The sequence below is a fragment of the Limanda limanda genome, chromosome 4 (genome assembly GCF_963576545.1).
Source record: "Limanda limanda chromosome 4, fLimLim1.1, whole genome shotgun sequence".
Classification (NCBI taxonomy): Eukaryota; Metazoa; Chordata; class Actinopteri; order Pleuronectiformes; family Pleuronectidae; genus Limanda; species Limanda limanda.
The window spans coordinates 15373507-15392819 of NC_083639.1; the positions used below are offsets into that span (position 1 = coordinate 15373507).

Consider the following 19313-nt stretch of genomic DNA (forward strand, 5'->3'; position numbering starts at 1 on the left):
CACCATGGCAATTTCCAATATATACAAATATACGTTGCAATAAAAATAATTGTAATTCTGATTCTGATAGTTCACCCAGCAAGGAAAATTCTGTCATTATCTACTCACCTCTATGCCGATGGAGGGGTGGGTGAAGTGTTTGACTCCACAATTCACTAAGGAGTCTCAGGGGTAAGCAGTGTTGCAGCAGAATCCAATACAATTAAATGAACTAGTGACCCCTTCTTCATTCGAAATAAAACAAAAGAAGAAACATAAAATGCCTCCATACTGCTCGTGTGGTGTCAGTTCACTTGTATTGGATTCTGCTGCAATGCTCTTTACCCCTGTGTTTTGTGGACTTTTCATTTAAAAAAATTCACAGCTCAGGCTAAATAAGTTTGAATCGTTTCAGTAAAGTTAATTGCATAATTTAAAAAGTTTTTCATGATACAAATGAAATCTCAGAGTAAAGGTTAGGCAGCTGCATTCCCAACAGACTTGTTATGAGTTGAGAGCTGACATTTTCCCTCCAAAGGACACCTCCTCCCCCAGTCTCTGCACAACTACAATTATGCCCACTTGCGCAAGAGCAATCTGGAAGCGTAGGCGTGCTAAAACAGAGCTGAACTGTATTCCCATTATCTTTCTAAAGGGGAAACGTTCTTTCATAATGAGGTATACGTTGACATGATGTTAATCTTTTTGTAGTGTGTACTCAATGGGAGTGAGGCTCACTATTAGTCATGACTGTGTGATGTCAGACCAGTGTCTTTGGCCTTAATCTGGCTGTGTTAGTCTCTTTCCTCTTAAATGTAATAATAAGCCTGTTATGTTGGTGTGTTTTCTTTTGGACAGAGAACATAACCCTCCCCTCACCCTCAACCTACAGTGACCTGAACTGAAATAACTTATAAACACAAAAGGCCCATTCTAAACCCAATGTGTGGTTTGTCCATCCTAGGTTTTTGGAGAAAGATGACGGTGCACCATGGTTGTCTCATCAGGAGAGGACCCAATGCAAATGTGATGGACTCCCTCTAAGCTAGCTAAAACATGACTCTTATTTTAGGTGATTATACACTAATTACAAATCAATAACATGTCTATCATTAGTACACATCAAATCCTGCACACTGCACCCTGAGCAGAAACTGTTTCCTAACATTTATAGGCTGGGGGGACGATTTATTATAAGTAGTAGATGTATAGACTTAGATTGAAATCTGAATTATTCTTTGAAAATTCTCAAATGCATTTTCTTGACTTTCCTGCAGGAGTTTTACCAGAGGTAATTCCTTCCTCCTATAGTTCAATCAGGACAGAAATTAATGGGAATGAGTAAATCAGAATGTAATTAAATGTGTAATGCACAGGAGGAATAGACTTATGTATAAAATTATGGAGGCAGTCTTATGAATTAGCTGCTTTCCCCTGGAGCCTTGACACTGGTGGTGGTGATGCCAATGGAGATGTGACGTTGGATGAAGGCTTCTGATTGGATGGTTGAAGGAAGATGAGCAGGTATCCAGAGTTGAGGTGGTGCAGGAGGGAGGTGGGTTACTCATTGAGCACCATGCTGAACTGACAACCGACTGAAAGGATGGAGGGAGCACATTTTAATCTTGGAAGCTTACAGGTGATTGGCTCAAGGTGATTGGCTCAAGGTGAGCATGTTAGGTTGTGATTGGATGCAAAGAGCTTGGTGTAAAGATAACAGAAACTGTGCAGCTGAGAGACGAGGCATGTGCAAGTAGACTGTTTTTCCTGGCCTAATTTGTTGCTTTTGTCAAAGATAAAAGTTAAATCTCCTGTATCAATTCAGTTTCAAAATAATTGATTTTTGTTTATATCCAATGCAAAGTTCTTGATGATTTTCGGGACCATTTTAAGTTTGTTGTAGAGTGTACAATTTGTTTGATCTGGTCCATATCTGTTGAGTTTGTAAACTGACTGCCTTGGTAATTTCTTTGACATTTGCATGAGAAACTGTTACAGATCTTTAAAATTATTTAAACGTGAAGACCTAATGACAAATGTAGATTGACAGAGATTGAAGCTAACAATTCTACTTCAGTATGTATGTATGTATATGAGCATCAACTTTCTCTAATAATCTTAATATTGAAAAGTCCATCTCTTAAGTGTGAGGATCAAAATGTTTCATTACTTTTACAATTATGTGGGATGGCTAGGTGTGACAGCTCATTGAAATTAGCTCAGAAGCTTGACAGCTTTGACATAGAAGAAAATACCTTAGTTGACCTGAGCATAAATATAGTGTGTATATAATCTTTAAATACCCAAAATACATGAGTTTCTGTGAATGAACACATTCAAGACATTTTGAGTATAAAGCTGCTAAGCTGCTTTCTAATCATATTATAAAATCCAAGGTTATCTTGCTTGACTCAGTTGCTATTTGCTCTTGCTGGCTTGGTTTTGGAAAGCAGGCAACTGAAAACACCACGTTTTATGCCAGAGGCCATAAATCTTCAGGATTTGATATATATTTGGTCCCTCAGGCGTATTATCAAGACATTACTGTGTAATGGAACTGAAGCAACCTGGATGACTAACAGCATACCTACAGCTGCCCTCATGTTTGGCTATTTGTCTTGTCTGCCTCCACGCAGCAGATATTCACTGTGGAATATAGTTGGGATGTACAAAGAAAAGCTTCCTGCATTCCAAAGTGTGAAGATCTATTGATTCTTTATTTCTTCACTTGTCATGCCAGTGAATGGTAAAACTGTTGTGTTAGCTTTTGACCTTGACCAAAGTCAATCAGAAGACTTTGGGGAGATGGCATTGAAAAAATCTTTGTGACACCCTGCAATAAAAATATTGTAAGTAAAGGAGAGTTACCTAACAAGAATTATGATTTCCTTTTTGCATCGGTGTTTGTTAGATTGCTAGCAGGATGGGTTTTGGGTTAAGAAAGAAAGGCAGTACATTGTTTTCACTTCCTTCATCATTGTGAGATAGAGCTTTTGGAACATTTTCGTTAATTTCTCAGAATTATGTGTGTCAAATCCTAACAAAATCTGTATCTCGTTGATTTAAACGTGATTTCATACGGGTGTAGGCTTTTTTCAGCTGCTGTACGGTAACAAATGAGGCTAGAAACCTGTGACCGTGACCAATCTTTAGCTGGGGATCATAATGTGGCCTCAGTGACAAGGCTTGTTTTAAAGTCTGGGGACTGTTGGGCCTGGCAGAAGCACTCTAATGGCATCCTAAAAAACACAAAAAGCTCAATCTTTCTATTTCAGTTGGATTTGTTCGTTTTAAATTTCTTGACTTAGTCACAGGACACCATACGGTAATTTCTTATTTAACTACGTCTTTATAAATTCGAAAACCCATTTGCAACATCAAGCAGCATTTAGCTCAAAGAGACATTTCCGTTTTTCTTACTTCAAGCAAATATATGCATGAAAAACACCATAAGTATTAAATCAAGCTTCACTTTCATAGCGCTGCCCTAAGCCTGTTACCTATATTCTACAAACACAGCAATACATTATGTTGCATTTTAATGACATTCATCACTGCCGGCAGAAATTCTTAAGAAGGGAATTTACAGTCACTTATTCCATTCGGCCGCAGGCTGAGAGGGGGCCCCTGAGAAGGGGGCTACGACAGTTTTTCGAGAACCCCTGTAAGTTCTATGATTGGCTTTATTCATAAACAGAAGCCTGCATGGTTGAAAACCTCTAATGAGGCCCCATACCACAAGCTTTTACCAAAAACTTTATATTTTCAAAGGTTTGCTTGAATATCAGAATGTCTATCAAGTGTTGTGTTCCTGGGGGAGGGTTCTTTCTTATATATCTAACGCTAAGCCTCCTGGGACAGCAAAGTCCCTTGAAATGCTTCTATATATATAACTTCTGTCCAACTTCTCTGTACTGCATGCTGTGGCTCTTCACGTCTGAAGCTTTGATTTATTTCTCTCTGTCAATGTTTTGTCTACAGGAGTCCAGGTGGATCTACCTGTTTTCCTTCCTGGCGTTTCCGGCATTGCTGCAGCTGTGTGTGCTGCCTTTCCTCCCCGAGAGTCCTCGCTACCTGCTGCTGGAGAGGAGGGATGAGGCTGGAGCAGAGAAAGGTATTACACACTGCTACACACTTCATCTGCAGAATACAAAAAGGCTGTCACAGGAGGCTTTGTCTCAAAGGCATCAGTGCTTGTTTTAAGAGTAACGATCACATCCACACAGTCCTGGAGCTTGAAAAATGATTATATAGGGAGTGAGTGTCTCTTTTCTATAGAGATGAAATGGTATGAACATTTGGAATCACGGTCTTACTGCCCAAAAAAGTTTATGATAAACAGGGAGTCTCTTCATCTCCAACAGTGAAGTTAAAACACCAAGTCTCCTGTCTGCAGGAGTTCTTGTGGGACGCAAATTGACGGTCCCATTTATTTTGTTATAAATCGATGGTGTCGGCTAATGAATACGGATCCTTCTGGGCACCTTAACCCTGATGTCCTGGCTGTGGGCATCACGTTGTGTCTCTCGTTGTCATTACCTTGAACAACTTCGGGGCGTTTTGAGGTCTGAACCAAAGTTCATGTCTGTAACAATGTTTACATTTGATCCAGTTAGTTTTGGTTTCACATTGGAATTTAGGCACTAAAGACAGTATGACCCCGTATGCGGGCTGGCTCTGATGGTGACTTGATGTAAATTGGCTATTGTATTTGCTAACTTGAAAAAAATATATTGCATTGAAAAAAATTGCCTCTGTTTGAATGGTGAATGAACTGGTTCACCTTGTTAATTTCGTTGTAATGTAATATCATTATGGTGTTACTATACCAGCATAATGAACGGCCTTGTTGTTCAAACATTATATTGTATTATATTGACCACAAACAATCCTGTGCCGCATCTGCTTCTTTTTCTTCTTCTGTTGTTTAATGCTGTCTTAACTTCCTGCGATTGGTCTGAAAGTCGGAACCAGCCCCCCCCAAAATGTTCACACTGCAAATGATCCAAACCGGGGTTTGTCTTATCCAGACCGAGACCAGCTTCTTCAGTAGAACTTGTTCTGAAATTAGTTTTTTATCTTAATAATCAAGTAGGTTAAACTGTTTCTGTTAATCGAATGGAAACAACAGGTACCAGTATCCACTTATGAGCCTGTTTTCTTTTAGTATATATTTGTTTACACTTTCGAAAGGGGCTCCCTAAAATTTTTTTAAATGAGCTATTAGCAGTTCCTGTTTAAAGTGTACCAATGGATGGACTTACAAGGGTCAGGGATAACTTTTGTACTTAAGAAAACTATTTTTGTAAGGGATGTGCCTGCATGTGTTTCATGTCTGTGTGATTATATTTGACCACAGTATGACTCCAATAAGGACTGGGGAGCCAAAACTTGTTTTTTCTGACTCCTTTTAACACTCAGCTCCCAGCGAACGCATGCTTTATTAGAGTAACCACAGTGGGATCCTGTCAACTGTTTACATGCTCTGACATAAGAGGAAACAGCATGGGGTAGCGGCGAAGCTCAAAGTGCATGTGTTAACGAAGCATGTAGAAAACTATGATGTCAGCTTCGACTTTGATCAGCTTTGTCTCTGGAGCATTTGGAGCTCTTTGAAGTTCATGTCCATACATTATAAATGGGGACTCTGGGGGACTGGTTGTTTGTGTTCTTTCCAAAATGAAATATCCTGTTTGTCCAGAGATCAAAGTTGAGTGAGGTCTCATTGCAGAGGACCTGATTCATAATTTTAACAAACAGTCTTGATGCTTTGGTTTGCCTCACTACTTTTTGTAAATGTATGTAAATGCAATCAAAACACACTATGCAATGTACATGTGATTTAATATAATGTAAAACAGGCCTGTCAAGAATCAACCTGTGTGAACAGAGGGAGAAAACGTTCATGTCTCCAATTTCATGCATTTAATCTATTTAATGAAATTGCCACTCCTAGTGCAAGTCTGACATCAGGACATCTTGGTGACATCTGTTCACCTGTTTCATTAATTTGACAATAACCTTTTAACACAACCTGATACATATAATAACATATCATGAATAACTCATTATTCTTGCACCACAGGTGTCTCTTATAGAGTTGTTATTAAATCTGATTGGCACAATATTTTGCACACTTTGGCACAACATGCAGAAACTTGATGTTATGGGGATTGCTTTGAAGCACTTAAGGGAATGTCCGTATAGATGACAGCAGGAAAGGGTCCAAAAACTGTGTCCTATTGAGTCAGAGGAACAGAAATCGATCAAAGAAGTTATTCTCATGAATGAGCTTATGTCTGTGTCAGAAACAGACAAAAGAGCTCTGGACGGGTATTGACCAGTTAAAAGCTTTTTCTGGGCAAGAAATAATGTTTTATAAAAACATGAAACATGTTTTCATTTAATCTGGCAAGACACCCTCGTTATGGATAATATATCTGGTGCCAAATGAAAAACATCAGAAAACAGATTGCTCAGAGCACATAAGAGGAATCATCTTTTCATTTCCTCTCAAATCTGCAAACATTAAATCATTTACTATGATATCTCATTAACTTTGTGCTATATTAACATGTAATCTGTATCTGGATAGGGATCAATGCATATTAATGCGAGGTTTAAATGCAGGAAGCATTGAGACAGGAATGTGATCTGATTGGTCTAACTATCTGGAGGTGGTTGTTAGACTGATAGAGCGGTAAAATTAATAATGAATCCTTACGTTAATGAATATACATTAATAGTAAAGCATTAATCACACAAGGTTTCTTACTGTTGTTTAATAGTACTGGAAATGCAGCAAAATGTGCTTCACAATGAAGAAATGACATGCAGAGTGCTTCCCATGAAAATAGAAGGGATTAAAAAGGTAGTTTATGTAACACAAGGGTGAAAATAAAACCCATTTAAAATAATATTGACATAAAAATAAAGAGGGTAATTGGAAAACATAATTTAAAAGCTTAAATTGAAGATAACACCACTGAAGCAAAGTCGAAATTTGAGGGACCAATGGGTCAAAGACGTCAATAACTGAGAACTTTTTTTCATCAGTTTAGCCCGGAGAGGTCTGATTATTTTAGAGGACTTTACGTGGGGTGGTAAATTCTAAAGTGTGACTGAAATTCCTTCAGGATATAAACTGTGTCCAAAATCAGGCTCCTTCAAATGGGGCTGAGAAATGTGTCCTACCATTCCAAAGGTGGGTCCTCCAACCTACCCCAGCATTCGATCATATGCTGGCAGTCGAGGTGTAGTAAGTGAAGCAGCTTAATGTAGCCAACGTTGAAACAATAAGCACAGGACAAGCTGAGGAAATCCTCTGTAGGCCAGACATCTCAATTCAGATAGGCCTTGCATTCCAGACTGAGTCGTCTGAAGGATGCAGCCATTAGTGGGTCCCAACTTTAAATGTGGGCTTTACCATGGAAGCATCTGGGGAGATGCCTGTCTGAAGAGATGCATTTATAAACTTCAGGACATGATTTTATTCGCAGGATCAGGAGATGAACTGGAGGAGATGCACCCAGTGAGAGTCTTGTAAAACTCAGTTAATGTAATGCAGGTGAATATCACCATGGTTACATCTTTCTTACAGAGTTTATTTAGGTTGTGTGTTTACATCAACAGTAATACTGGCTCAAATTGGAGAACAATGTGAGTTTGTCTCATTAAATCCATTTTGGAAAAGTGTGATACTTGGATTATGACAAATATTTGAACTACAATCCCTTTTAAAAATGGATTGTAACTTTGTGCAGTTAATCTTTTAGCTCGCTTTCTCCTCTTGCCACCTCTTTGTTTATATTGACAAATAAACGTTCCAGTTTTCAACGAAAAATTTCAACTGGGTTAAGTTTTTTACCTTCACAGATGACAAACAAAGAAGTGAGCAAGTATAGAACACAATAAAACGAGCAACAATAAAAGTCATGATAGTGGGAGGTAAAATAGGTTTGTAAACGCATCCAATTTTCTTTAAAGGTTATGCTTAACTCGGATTCTATTTAACAACTGCTGCTGTTTACTGTGTTGATAGAGTCGTGTTCCCGTCTGGTGCTTTATACGAGCATAGGACTACTGGAGACGAGTGTGTGTGGTTGAAGGACATGTTGCCCAAACTTCCTGTCACTTCCTCCCTGTGATGTTCTGCTGGCACAGGTCGGAGCAGCGCCGCAGATCCATGTCGCTGGCTTGCAGTTTGCCATCATCATTACCAGCATTTCTCTTGCAACACATCTCGTATCACAAATCGTATTTCTTCATTTAAAGGCTACAGAGGTGGAAGACAATGTCATAGTCGAGGACGGATTTTAGTTGCTCTTCTCATAAATTCAAGCAAAGTCTCTCCATATTAACCCTCCAGTGCAGGCCATTTCCAAACTTCCTGAAATATTGACCTATTAGCACCAGTATAAGGTATCAGCTTTTTATTCCCACATTAAGGTTGTAGAATCAGGCCCTGTCCACACTGAAACTGAGATTTTTACAAACACCCAACATGTGATCATGTAAAGCGGAGCGTTTGGGAAACGGTGACCTCACAGCTTACCTTAAACATCCACTGTAGGCTCTTTATCGGTTGACAGTGATGTTTTAGTTTGTGATGTGGTCGTTTCTGGGGCAGATATGTTTTCCCATTCTTCTCAGGGTGCAACCTGGCCTGCGTTTTCGATGTGTTGTGATGGGTGGACTGAGGGAGACCTTAAATGGGTTGCCTCCATGGGGCCAACAGTACCGTCGCACATGCAACCGTTCTCTCATAAACACTAACATCATGTCACACCACTTACGTTGACAGACACAGTATGACTTTGGATTAAAGCAGGTTTGTGGAGTTCACTTTTACACAAGCTAATCAATGTAACAATAATTTAGAAGTAAGATCTCATGGAGGGTATTTAATCCAGGGGTTTTACAAACTGTAGGCGGCAAAATGTATTTGTCTTGGCTCAGCTGCTGACTCGACGGTGTCATAACTGGCATGAAGTGCATGTGGAAGCCTGAAATTACTTTTGGGGAGAAAAACACAACACTTGTGTCTACTTCTCGACAACAGTGAGTGGTACTTGTTTCGCACACTTAATGCATTTTTACACTCCGAATGTTCTGTAACCTCCAAACTGCATATAAAGTCTGATAATCTGCAATTCAATGGCCACTAAAAATGCATAATATATGTAAAAAATGTGACTCATGCTTTGGCTGTACTCGCTCAATGTTGAGCAAAAGACTGAAGAAATGTTCGCATTGAACACGGAAAACTTTTTTTTCCGGAAACAATCCATGAGATTTATGTTTTACCAGATGTGTTTTCAATAGGTTGAGGACTAAGTTGAATTTGCAAATGCACGTCGGTTGGTTACTTACTTTTAACTGACATTAACCATAGATGCAGTGGTCAGCACTGTCGCCTCAGCAGGAAGGTTCACATTGGTTGGCTCTCTCCGTGTTGAGTTTGACTGTTCTCCCTGTGATTTTTGGAGGGTTTTTTCACGTTTGTATTCTGGGAACTTCTTTCCACAGTTAAACGTTGCACAGATCTGTACGGGGGTTAGGTTGATTTGGTACTCTACAGGTATCAATGTGAGCTAAACATAAGATAAAAGTTATCATCTGTGTGTAAGAACACAAGATTCAATTCTGAAGAAACAGGCTACATTTTGAGGATGCTCAAGAAATATATTTTGCAAAGATGTCCGATGATAGATGGTTGAATTTCGAATTGGTTTTCAGTCTTGAACAACTTGATGAGCCTCAATTGTCGTTGCTAGAATGAGTTAATTAAGACATATACATTATTAGAGCAGTCAAATCAAAAGCCTTGAAGTACAACAGGAGTCTACAGGAGGGAGCAGATAACAGTCTGGGTCACTAAGTCATGTCAAGATTGTTAGAATGTCTCAAGGTGCATTTTGTCCCAATGCCAGGTGGCGACTCAGAGCACAAAACATAAAACAGTTTAATCCAATGCATCCATTTCAAGGTTCTTCACATAAAATATTAAAAGGTATCAAAAGTTGGACAAGTCACAAGTTTCCTGAAAACATTGCTGTAAGTGTGCGATAGTAACCAGCAGCCAGAGACTCTTTTTTGAGACTTTTTATTTTCAAAGCCTAAATCTTAAGGCACTGCATGCATGCTCCAACGTTATTTGCTTCCTAATACTTGAATTATATTTGAGACTGTGGGTAAAACATCTGTTACATCAATTTATTTTTATTTTTGGTAGAAGTGCATTTATCTCACAAATTTAAACCATTAGAAACCTGTCTATTTTATTTTAGTTTGAACAGCTGTGTTTGTACCCACACACTAAACCCCCCCACACACACACATTCCACAGGCCAAATGCTGCATCACGCAACCTCTGGTCCATGATTTAGTTTTTTCTCATAACTAAAGGAGGAGAATGATTCGACTAATACCAAAGCACACTGCATCGCCAAAAGAGCCTTTAAAATGGATTTAGAGTCTGCGTCTTTCAACTCAGTCTTCCTCAGGGCATGTCACAACAAGTGACCGATCACAGGTAACACTGGCGTCAGCTGTGAGACAGTCAAGAAAGTGGGCGTGGACACTTTATGTCAGTTTGAACAAAGCATCAATATCTTAAAGGTTGGCAAATTCATCACAGACAATCAATAACATCAGTTATTCACAAAGCATTTAGTTTGGCAGGGTTTCCTGTGGAACAACGCTTGGCTCTGTCCGCCACACAACTCCCACAACACGACAACCTGCTTTCACTGTCCCCTCTGTGTGCTCACATGTGCTTTTCTCGGTCATGTCCTCAACGTGTACCCACACTCGACTTCCCATAAGACCAGAGATTCAACCTTCACAGGAGACACGATTAAAGAAAGAGGAGAAGTGTCTTTGCACCAACATATTTCCTCCAGCACTTTCAAGTTCATGTTCAAACAGCATTTAACAGACCAGACGAGAGCAAGAAAGCTTCTTTTACCTGTTCACACAACATCTAAGCTATGTGCATTTAGATTAGAGAAGAATATATTAGTCAAATGCTTGTGGCTATTGTTCTTACATTATTTACGAGATATTAAAACAACTGCAATAACTTGTTGCAGTAGAGCAGAAATACAATTTTAACAGAGGTTTTCTGGTAAAACAAATCATGTTGATCCCAAACTGCATAGGAACAGATAATACAGATTCAAATGTCCAGTCTTTGTCTGCATCAAGCTGCAGGGACTACCATATAATTAAAACATTTGTCTGCAATGCACTAAAATGTCATGTTGTGCTGATGAAGGACGTTTTCCCCAACGGGACCATTTAGAGTGAAAACATGAGTGGGCTAGAATGTAGCACTTATATTCACATTCATTGTTCTCAGAGAAAAGCATTGAATGCAACAGAAGGATCACAGAATTGTTGAAACATCTCTCTCCACATTGAACATTTGAAGAGTTGATATTTTAAAAACCTTACCTCTTCCAGTTTGCATACAAATTAGATTATTCACATTTCATTTATATCAATCCATCTCTAATATTTGTTATTCAATTATTCTCAGTGAGTGTTAGTGTTAGTGTTGGATGTTTTAACCTTGTCTGTCTGTCTGTCTCTGTGTGTGTGTGTGTGTGTGTGTGTGTGTGTGTGTGTGTGTGTGTGTGTGTGTGTGTGTGTGTGTGTGTGTGTGTGTGTGTGTGTGTGTGTGTGTGTGTGTGTGTGTGTGTGTGTGTGTGTGTGTGTGTGTGTGTGTGTGTGTGTGTGTGTGTGTGTGTGTGTGTGTGTGTCAGCCTTCCAGAGGTTTTTGGGGAAGAAGGATGTGTCCCAGGAGCTTGACGAGGTGCGAGCAGAGGCTCAGGGCACCCTGCACACCGTCTCTGTGTTACAGATGCTGAAGACCCCAACTGTTCGCTGGCAGCTCATCACCATCATCATCACCATGGCCTGCTACCAGCTCTGTGGCCTCAACACTGTAAGCTTCAGCTCCCAGCTCTCTTTTCTCTGATTTCTCTTCTTCGTGCCATCTGACAGGAAACTGCATGAAACTAATCATCTAGTCTCTTTTAATTAAAAAACACTTGAATTAATTAAAGTTCCTTTGTCAACACAATTGGTAGTTCAAACAAGAAATGTTATGGTAAACAGGAAAGGTTCTGGCAGGGGAAAAGCTCCTTTTGAAGATGTCAGGACTTATGTGCATGTCTGACAGCAGCTCATGAGACTACAAACAAGTCTTAATGCTACTGATTGAGTTGAAGCCTCCCTGGTCTCAAATCATAAATATCAAACATGCTCGATCAAACATGTTTGATATTTACAACAGCAACCTGCAATAGCAAAGGAGAGCGAGCTGATTCGCAAATATATATTTTTTCTTTGCTTGCGGCAAAACAGAACACACGACGTTGGTCCTCCATGTTAGGAAAGCTTGCGTGATTGAACAAAGAAAAATCACACTTCAGTTCAGAAGGTGGCGTTAATGCACCTAAAAGATCTTTGCCAATCACCATAAAAAAAAAAATGAAGAAGAATAATCCCTCTGGTTTCTGTGAGATTTCAAGCCTCTGGAATCACCACTGTGTGTGGTCAAATGTGTGCTCTTACTTTTACATCATCTAGTGAGTGCATTGTGCCGATTATAAGATTAAAATCTGTTAAATCTGTCTTTTATTGAGGCATGGATGGGTTTTTCCTGTAGCCAACATGAAACATGACCCTTTTTCCCTGGTAAAGCTGCACAAACAAATGAGTATTTCAGTTCCATTTTTAAATCTTTAGAGATTTTTGGTAAAAGCATAATCATTTCTAAATCTTGAAATGATTATCTGGTTAACTGCTGGGCCGCTGGGGTGTGCTGTCTTATCACAGTCCTGTCAGTGACAAACAATTCAATACCATCACATCCCTGTCTGTCAGAGGACCAGGTGTGGCAACATATTACAAACAGTTGCCCTCTGGCTCTGTGCACGCACAGGTGTGAGCCCACATTTGTGCTCTTGGATAGTAAGAGAAATGTTATATTCTGCATCAGACCATTTCATCAGCTTTTTTTTTAATGAAAACTAAAAAAAAGTTATTAATCATAAAAGCTTTTGTTGTCTTTCGTTGTTTTTGCACAACACTTCTGTGTATGACTCAAAGTGATAAATCTCTGAGTCATATATATATATATAACCAAGACCAATAAAAGTGAGATGTGGTGTAATTTCACACAGGTATGGTACTACACATAAATACACTGTATATAAAGGTAAAAACAGACTGCAGTTTAAATACTGGTTTTATTGGCTCCAGTGATGGAAACATGACACTTGGGAGAACGCTCTAATATAGCCAGACAGAGAGGTGTCTTATGTTCTTGGTGCGTTTTTGAGGTTGAACATGATTCACTGAGGAGAAATAAAACAGAAAGGTTAACTCCTCTACAAGCAATGAGTAAGGAATCCTTTTTAGCAGGTTAATCCGCGTTCAGAAACCTTTTTTTTGGTGTAAAAGAGTATTTATGTGGGGTCACTCCCCCAGCACCACCACCTTCACACACCAAGGATTCACTATGCACATTATATAAATAACTCGAACTAAACTGGCAAAAACACACTTTAAAGTTGAACAACATAACGGGTTGCATACAAAGCAAATGCATGTGATCGCTTGCCCCCAAAATTCATTTTCACTGTGAATATTATACATAATAAAAACTTCACTTAATTTTTCATGATTGAGTTTTCATATTTTCGCATTTGATAGGTTGATGGACTTTTCAAATGACACCCAGAAATCACAAAGCTCATTTAAATAATCAGAGATATGAACGAGGCTTCATTTGCATATATTTTCATTCAGAGAAGACAGGGATGTAATTTAGTTCCCTCTGAAGGTCGTATACTCTTCACCCCCCCCCACCATCAGAACAGTCAAATGATTCCATTAAACATCACAGTCTGAGAGTGACTACCTGCTGTGTCAGAAGCTTACCGTGCTGCACTGAAGCTGATGTTTACCTGACAGCTGAGAAACATCCCTGCAACCAGTGTCCCAGCCCAGTGCCTCATAACTTATCATTTCTGACAATTGCACATAAAGAAATCATTCCTCTTAATCTGCCACAGGGAAAGCTGGAGAGAATAATGCAGACCATAGGTTAGAGGAGAGAATGCAGAGAAAACAGTGAGGCAGGGAGTTTCCTACCTTTATCATGGGTCCAGGTTGTTAAGAATCTTAACATAGGCAATGCATGGTTGTCAGGTTTTAATTGAACTGAAGCTAATAATACCTTTGTTAAATGTGTACATTTATGTAAGCGTGTATGTCGGACATGCTGATTTATGTGTAAAACCTATGAAGACCACTAAAAGTAAAATGTGGTTTATTTCCTCACAGATCTGGTACTACACCAACGGGATCCTCCGAGAAGCGGGCTTTGCCGAGAACCTCCTCCCTTACATCACACTGAGCACCGGGGCAATCGAGACGTTGGCGGCCATTATCTCAGTAAGACCCCCTGGGAGACTCAACAGCTAAACCCTTGTGCTTTCAATTGTAACTAAAACTATATTTTAAAAGCTTACTAGAGCATTTATTCAAATATACGAATATAGATACATTTTGCTTTCTCTTTTGTAAGGATAAGATAATAATTTATTAAACAACCCAAGGGGGGAAATTCAAGTATCACAGCAGCCTAAGTTCAGGTAGACAGAGCAGAACAAGAATAGAATGGAATATAACTATGTAAGAATACAAAAACCCAAATTACAATAGTGACTCCTGCGATGTGCTTAGACAAGTGGTGTAAAACCTTATCAAGGTGGCTTAGTGATGTTGCCTTTTAATCCCTTGTTGTTCGTGGTAAAGCCTCCATCCTTGGGTGGCGCTGTTGCAAATGGTTTGCAACCAACCATATGCACTGTGCGACCTGAAAAGCAGGGTCTTATTTTTCTGCTTTGTTCTTCTTAACTTTTTAACTTTTTTTTTTGTATCCTAATATGAAGAGTGGAAAGTTGTGCGTGGACTGTGTGTGTGTTGTGTCGTGTCAGAGGGGCAGTGATTGGGTTCAGTTGCAGGACGTATCTATTGCATGTCATTTTGTGAGTCGCTTTATTGTTAATACTATTTGTAATGTGTGTTGCAAGGCTTGCTTCCATGAAATCTTGAATAATGCATTGAGTGCAATTAAGCATCACGACACTGCAACACAAAGTATGGAGGAGCCTCTACTGTACCAAACATGTTTGGAGTTCACAAGCTTTTCTTTTACTTCATCTGGGATCTTCGCTTTTATGCTTTGAAGGTTTATTATTTGAACAGTCTTCATACAATAATATTCAGAGCTCTGCTTTGACCCCCAACCACCTGGTTCAGATTCCTGTAAATCTGCACTGCCCTCAGTTCATTACTTCAGTAGATTTTTTTGCTGTCTATTCACAGTGATTATAGTTATTTTTAACTCTGGTGTTATTGACGGTCCAAACTGTTCTCACATGGGTCAAGACCTGTTGAAGTTTTATCATCTGCTGAGTTGAAGAGGCAGAGCTGTCAGCAGGAGTTCATTCCTGCTGTGGCAGCTGATCGTTCACTAGATGAAGGAGCACAGAGCACTTTGCATCAGACGGCTCAGTGGACTCAATAGCTGTCTGTAGTGTCCCTGTTGGCAGCTTGTTGGATAGATACTATAGTATTTCACTCTTGAGTGTAATGCAATGTTTGCCAACTTGACAACACTGTGCATAAAACACAAATAAAACTATAGAACAGGGAAGAAATCTATAAATATATTACATCCTGACGTCCAGCACCATTTACCAAGGAGCTGAGTGATGTTGCAGCCTGCAGCTATTTCTAACCCTCCAAGTTATTCCTCTACTGAATTGTCAGTCTGTCTTTTAGTTACTGTTGGCGTATACTGCAAGAAGGAGTAGTTATGTCTGTCTGTCACTCTATAATTGTTTGGTTTCCGTACCAATTCTCGATTTTCCTTTCCAATTTTTAAATGTAACTTTCCAATTATGTTAATTAGTGAAATGTTGCCTTTCGATATTTTCTAGTTTTCATCTTTCTATATTTCCACTGAAAAGACAGTCTGCTCTCTATCCTGAACTTTATTAACGATGAGTGACAGAAGAATACCGCATACCCATTGTTCAGTTTACGTGCATGGTGTGGATATGAAGGCCAAGCCATCGACCTTGTTATCACTGGCAGTGGATTACAAAATGACATGTTTTTATGATGGTCATATAACATTTTTATTTAAAATGGTTGTAGTGTTTATATAAGTCTTTATATACAGAGGAAACATTTCAAATGATATTAAATGAAATTATCTGCCTTTTAATGTATCTCTTCACTGCGGAAAATATTTTGAGTTCAGGTAACTGTGACAGCACCAAATAATCAGCTCTTTCAGCTTTGGTGGGTGCCGGGGGTGCATGCCCTCTCCTGACGACTCTTTAATTATGATTTCCATCGCAGCTTCCATTCAAGCAGCAAACTGCTACAAATGACTCGTGTTCCTAAGAGGAAGGATGGTACGAGACTATGGATAATTGCATTTTGAACTTATTTCAGTGAAAATGACTTTACTGTATTCAGTTGAAATTTTTTTATCAGTTGCTATAGATTTTCTATCATACTGAGCGTAATCCAGTGCTACTGCTCCGGATTACAGGATCAGACACGACTGAGTGAAGGACTGCATCACATCGGAAGAGCTTTTGGGCAAGTCTGAATTTCCTGAAAATGATGCTTTTAAAACTGTGTTTAAGGCTTGTACTGGTTTCTTGGCTGTGTGGACAAAACCTCATGCATTTGTCACATCCACTGAGGCATGTTGATGGCCCAGTCTCTTTGCAGGTCTGTCTAATGGTAACACTCTCATTTGCCCATTTGCAAGTTTTGTTAATTGATATATAAACTTAAGCAGTACACATCAGGGGCACTGCCTTGCTCTGCCACCAATTATTTTCAATGGCCTGCACCGTGAAATGAAGGGTTTTCATACCACTTCACACTCAAGTTCAGGCTGAACGCTGTAATGAACAGTCGCACGTTCATTACAAACAATGCATCAGGCACAGAATCCACAATGGAAGAAAAGCTGATTCGGATCTGTCTAAAGCGACTAAGCCAGATGCAGATGGAAGCTGCACTGACATTTGTTTGTCCGAAAACAAAAACCCTGAATTCTATGACATGAGTTTACATGACACATTGTCAGGTGTGTTAGAACAGATGGATTTTGTTTAGTTGTGGACAATGTTTGAACCAAAAAAACAGAAAACTCTGCTTATTTAGCTCTGATTCCAGGAGGCAGCTTGGCACAAACCACTTTCTATCTGAAAATGTGTTAACACTGTAAATTTGTCACTTTGTGTCAAGCAAACATTGTAAAGTTTTTTTTGTTTATCAAGACACAGCTGCAGCTATAGTCAACTTGAAATTAAACCCCTTCTTCCCTTGTAAGTCTGCACAAACACATGAACAATAATGTCTTTTATTGTTATTACTTTAGGTAAAGCTAAATTGTCATGGCAGTTTTTAGAATAACAAACTGCTGCTAATAGATGCACTGTATGAATGTGTGTGTGAATAGGTGAATGTAAACTATGCGATAAAGAGCTTTGTCATCATCAGACTAGAAAAGTGCTATATAAATACCAAACCATTTATCATTTAGTGCCAGCCTGAAGTTTCTTATATAAGTCAGACTCACTGACATGTATTATCCAGTGTTTCTGCAGCATTGTCAGTCCTCAACGCTGCTGTCTTAAAACCTGCAATTATTTTGTCACCAGCTTGAAATCATAACATTTGGGCCGTGTAATCAGATAATTGTGATATTCGCCAAGATCACAGAAACGATAAAGTATCCTGAACCGCTGGTCCTGTGAAGTGATCCTCGGTCAATGTGTTTTTTAAATTTTTGTGCCCTTTAGTATAAGAACTTCTGGTCACCTGTTTTAGACTTTGTATCCCTAATGCCATATTACCACAGGTGAACCAGTGTTCCTGTCTTAGTCAACACACTGGCCAAATGAAGAAAAATAAAATGAAAAGTATAACGAAAATCTTTGCAATAGAACGGAAGTTAATCCAAGAAAAAAGGCTGGCGAGAACATCAAAAAACAAGTTTGGGAGATTGGGATTAGGACTTTGATCTGCAGCCAGATGAAGAGCAGACTGATGGACGTAGCTGTCAGGTGACTCACTTCAAACGCCAACATGAATCCTTCTGATTCCCAGTTTTCCCTCCAGCGCAACAGCATCTACCCATAAGCCAACCATCTCGTGTTACTGATAACAAGGAGCCACGGGCTGTTTGACTGGCATTCACAACAAAGACAGAGGTGATCAGAATTGAAGTCACGTATCTAGCTGTTGTTGTACTGTAACTGTTAATCAATCTAACAAATTAGTGCAGTGAAGTGTGAATTTTTGGTGCGTCAGGTGTCATGCAGCATATTTTAATTCTTTCTGGAATCTATACTACAATCCAACAATCTTTGAGAAAAGCACATAGTTAAAACAAATGTATCTGATTTATTTTTCTGTATCTATATTTTGCAAACACAAGATAGAATTTTGTTTGGTCCATATTTGTCACCTTTCTTTTTTGTGACTAGTTTTAATATTTCAACAATGAGCAGACGCCATTTGTATGAGCCTCATGTTCACAATCGTGGATGCTTTGACATCTGATGAAAACGATTAATTTGATTTGTCTTCTCAGGAGCTTGAAATATTTATGATATTCAAATGAGCGTCTGTGTGCGGCTTTAAACTGCCTTTTCTATAGCTTTCTCGATTTAATTTGCAAGCATTTGAACGCTGACTCTAATCTCTAAATCCTGTCATACGTGCTTCCTAATGTCAGAGAAGAGACTGCAGGGTGTATTTGGCTCTAACACTTATAACAATGGCCTTGCAGTGCTGCCATCATGCATGGAATATAGTCTGACATGTTATTCAGAGAATTTCACATGTACCAGATCAAGAAGGTGGAGGAAAAAACCTCTACAGTAAGCTCAGTATGAAGTAAAATGTTCTCATCCCTGTAAACACCCGCAAAATTCTGCCATGAAAGAGGAGTTTTCTTTCTGCTCTCTGCAGTTTGGTGCTAATGAGTTTTGAGAGTTATCTGTCTCCATGTGCACCCAGAAGACACCACCTCTCCTTATATATTTCTTCAGGGAAATTAAGGTTTGCTTGTTTATTGCAGATGAGATGAGGAGTTCTTGCAACCTGTCGTGAACGAGATGAAATATTAATGTATCAATTATTATTTTTGTCATTTAACAGTGGAAGTGAACATATAACCGATCATAACTACCAGTGCAGTGTTCGCGCTAAATCTGTCC

General features: G+C 39.1%; 1 protein-coding gene across 4 annotated transcripts in view; it reads left to right on the forward strand.

Moving 5' to 3' along the window:
• The window catches only part of slc2a9l2 (solute carrier family 2 member 9, like 2), a 114667-nt gene that overhangs the window by 37744 nt on the left and 57610 nt on the right, over positions 1–19313 (forward strand). For all 4 annotated transcript variants that reach the window (XM_061069001.1, XM_061069003.1, XM_061069002.1 and 1 more), the window contains exons 7-9: positions 3961–4093; positions 11748–11929; positions 14338–14448. In XM_061069001.1, the coding sequence (XP_060924984.1) occupies positions 3961–4093; positions 11748–11929; positions 14338–14448 (426 nt within the window). The remainder of the gene's footprint in view (positions 1–3960; positions 4094–11747; positions 11930–14337; positions 14449–19313) is intronic.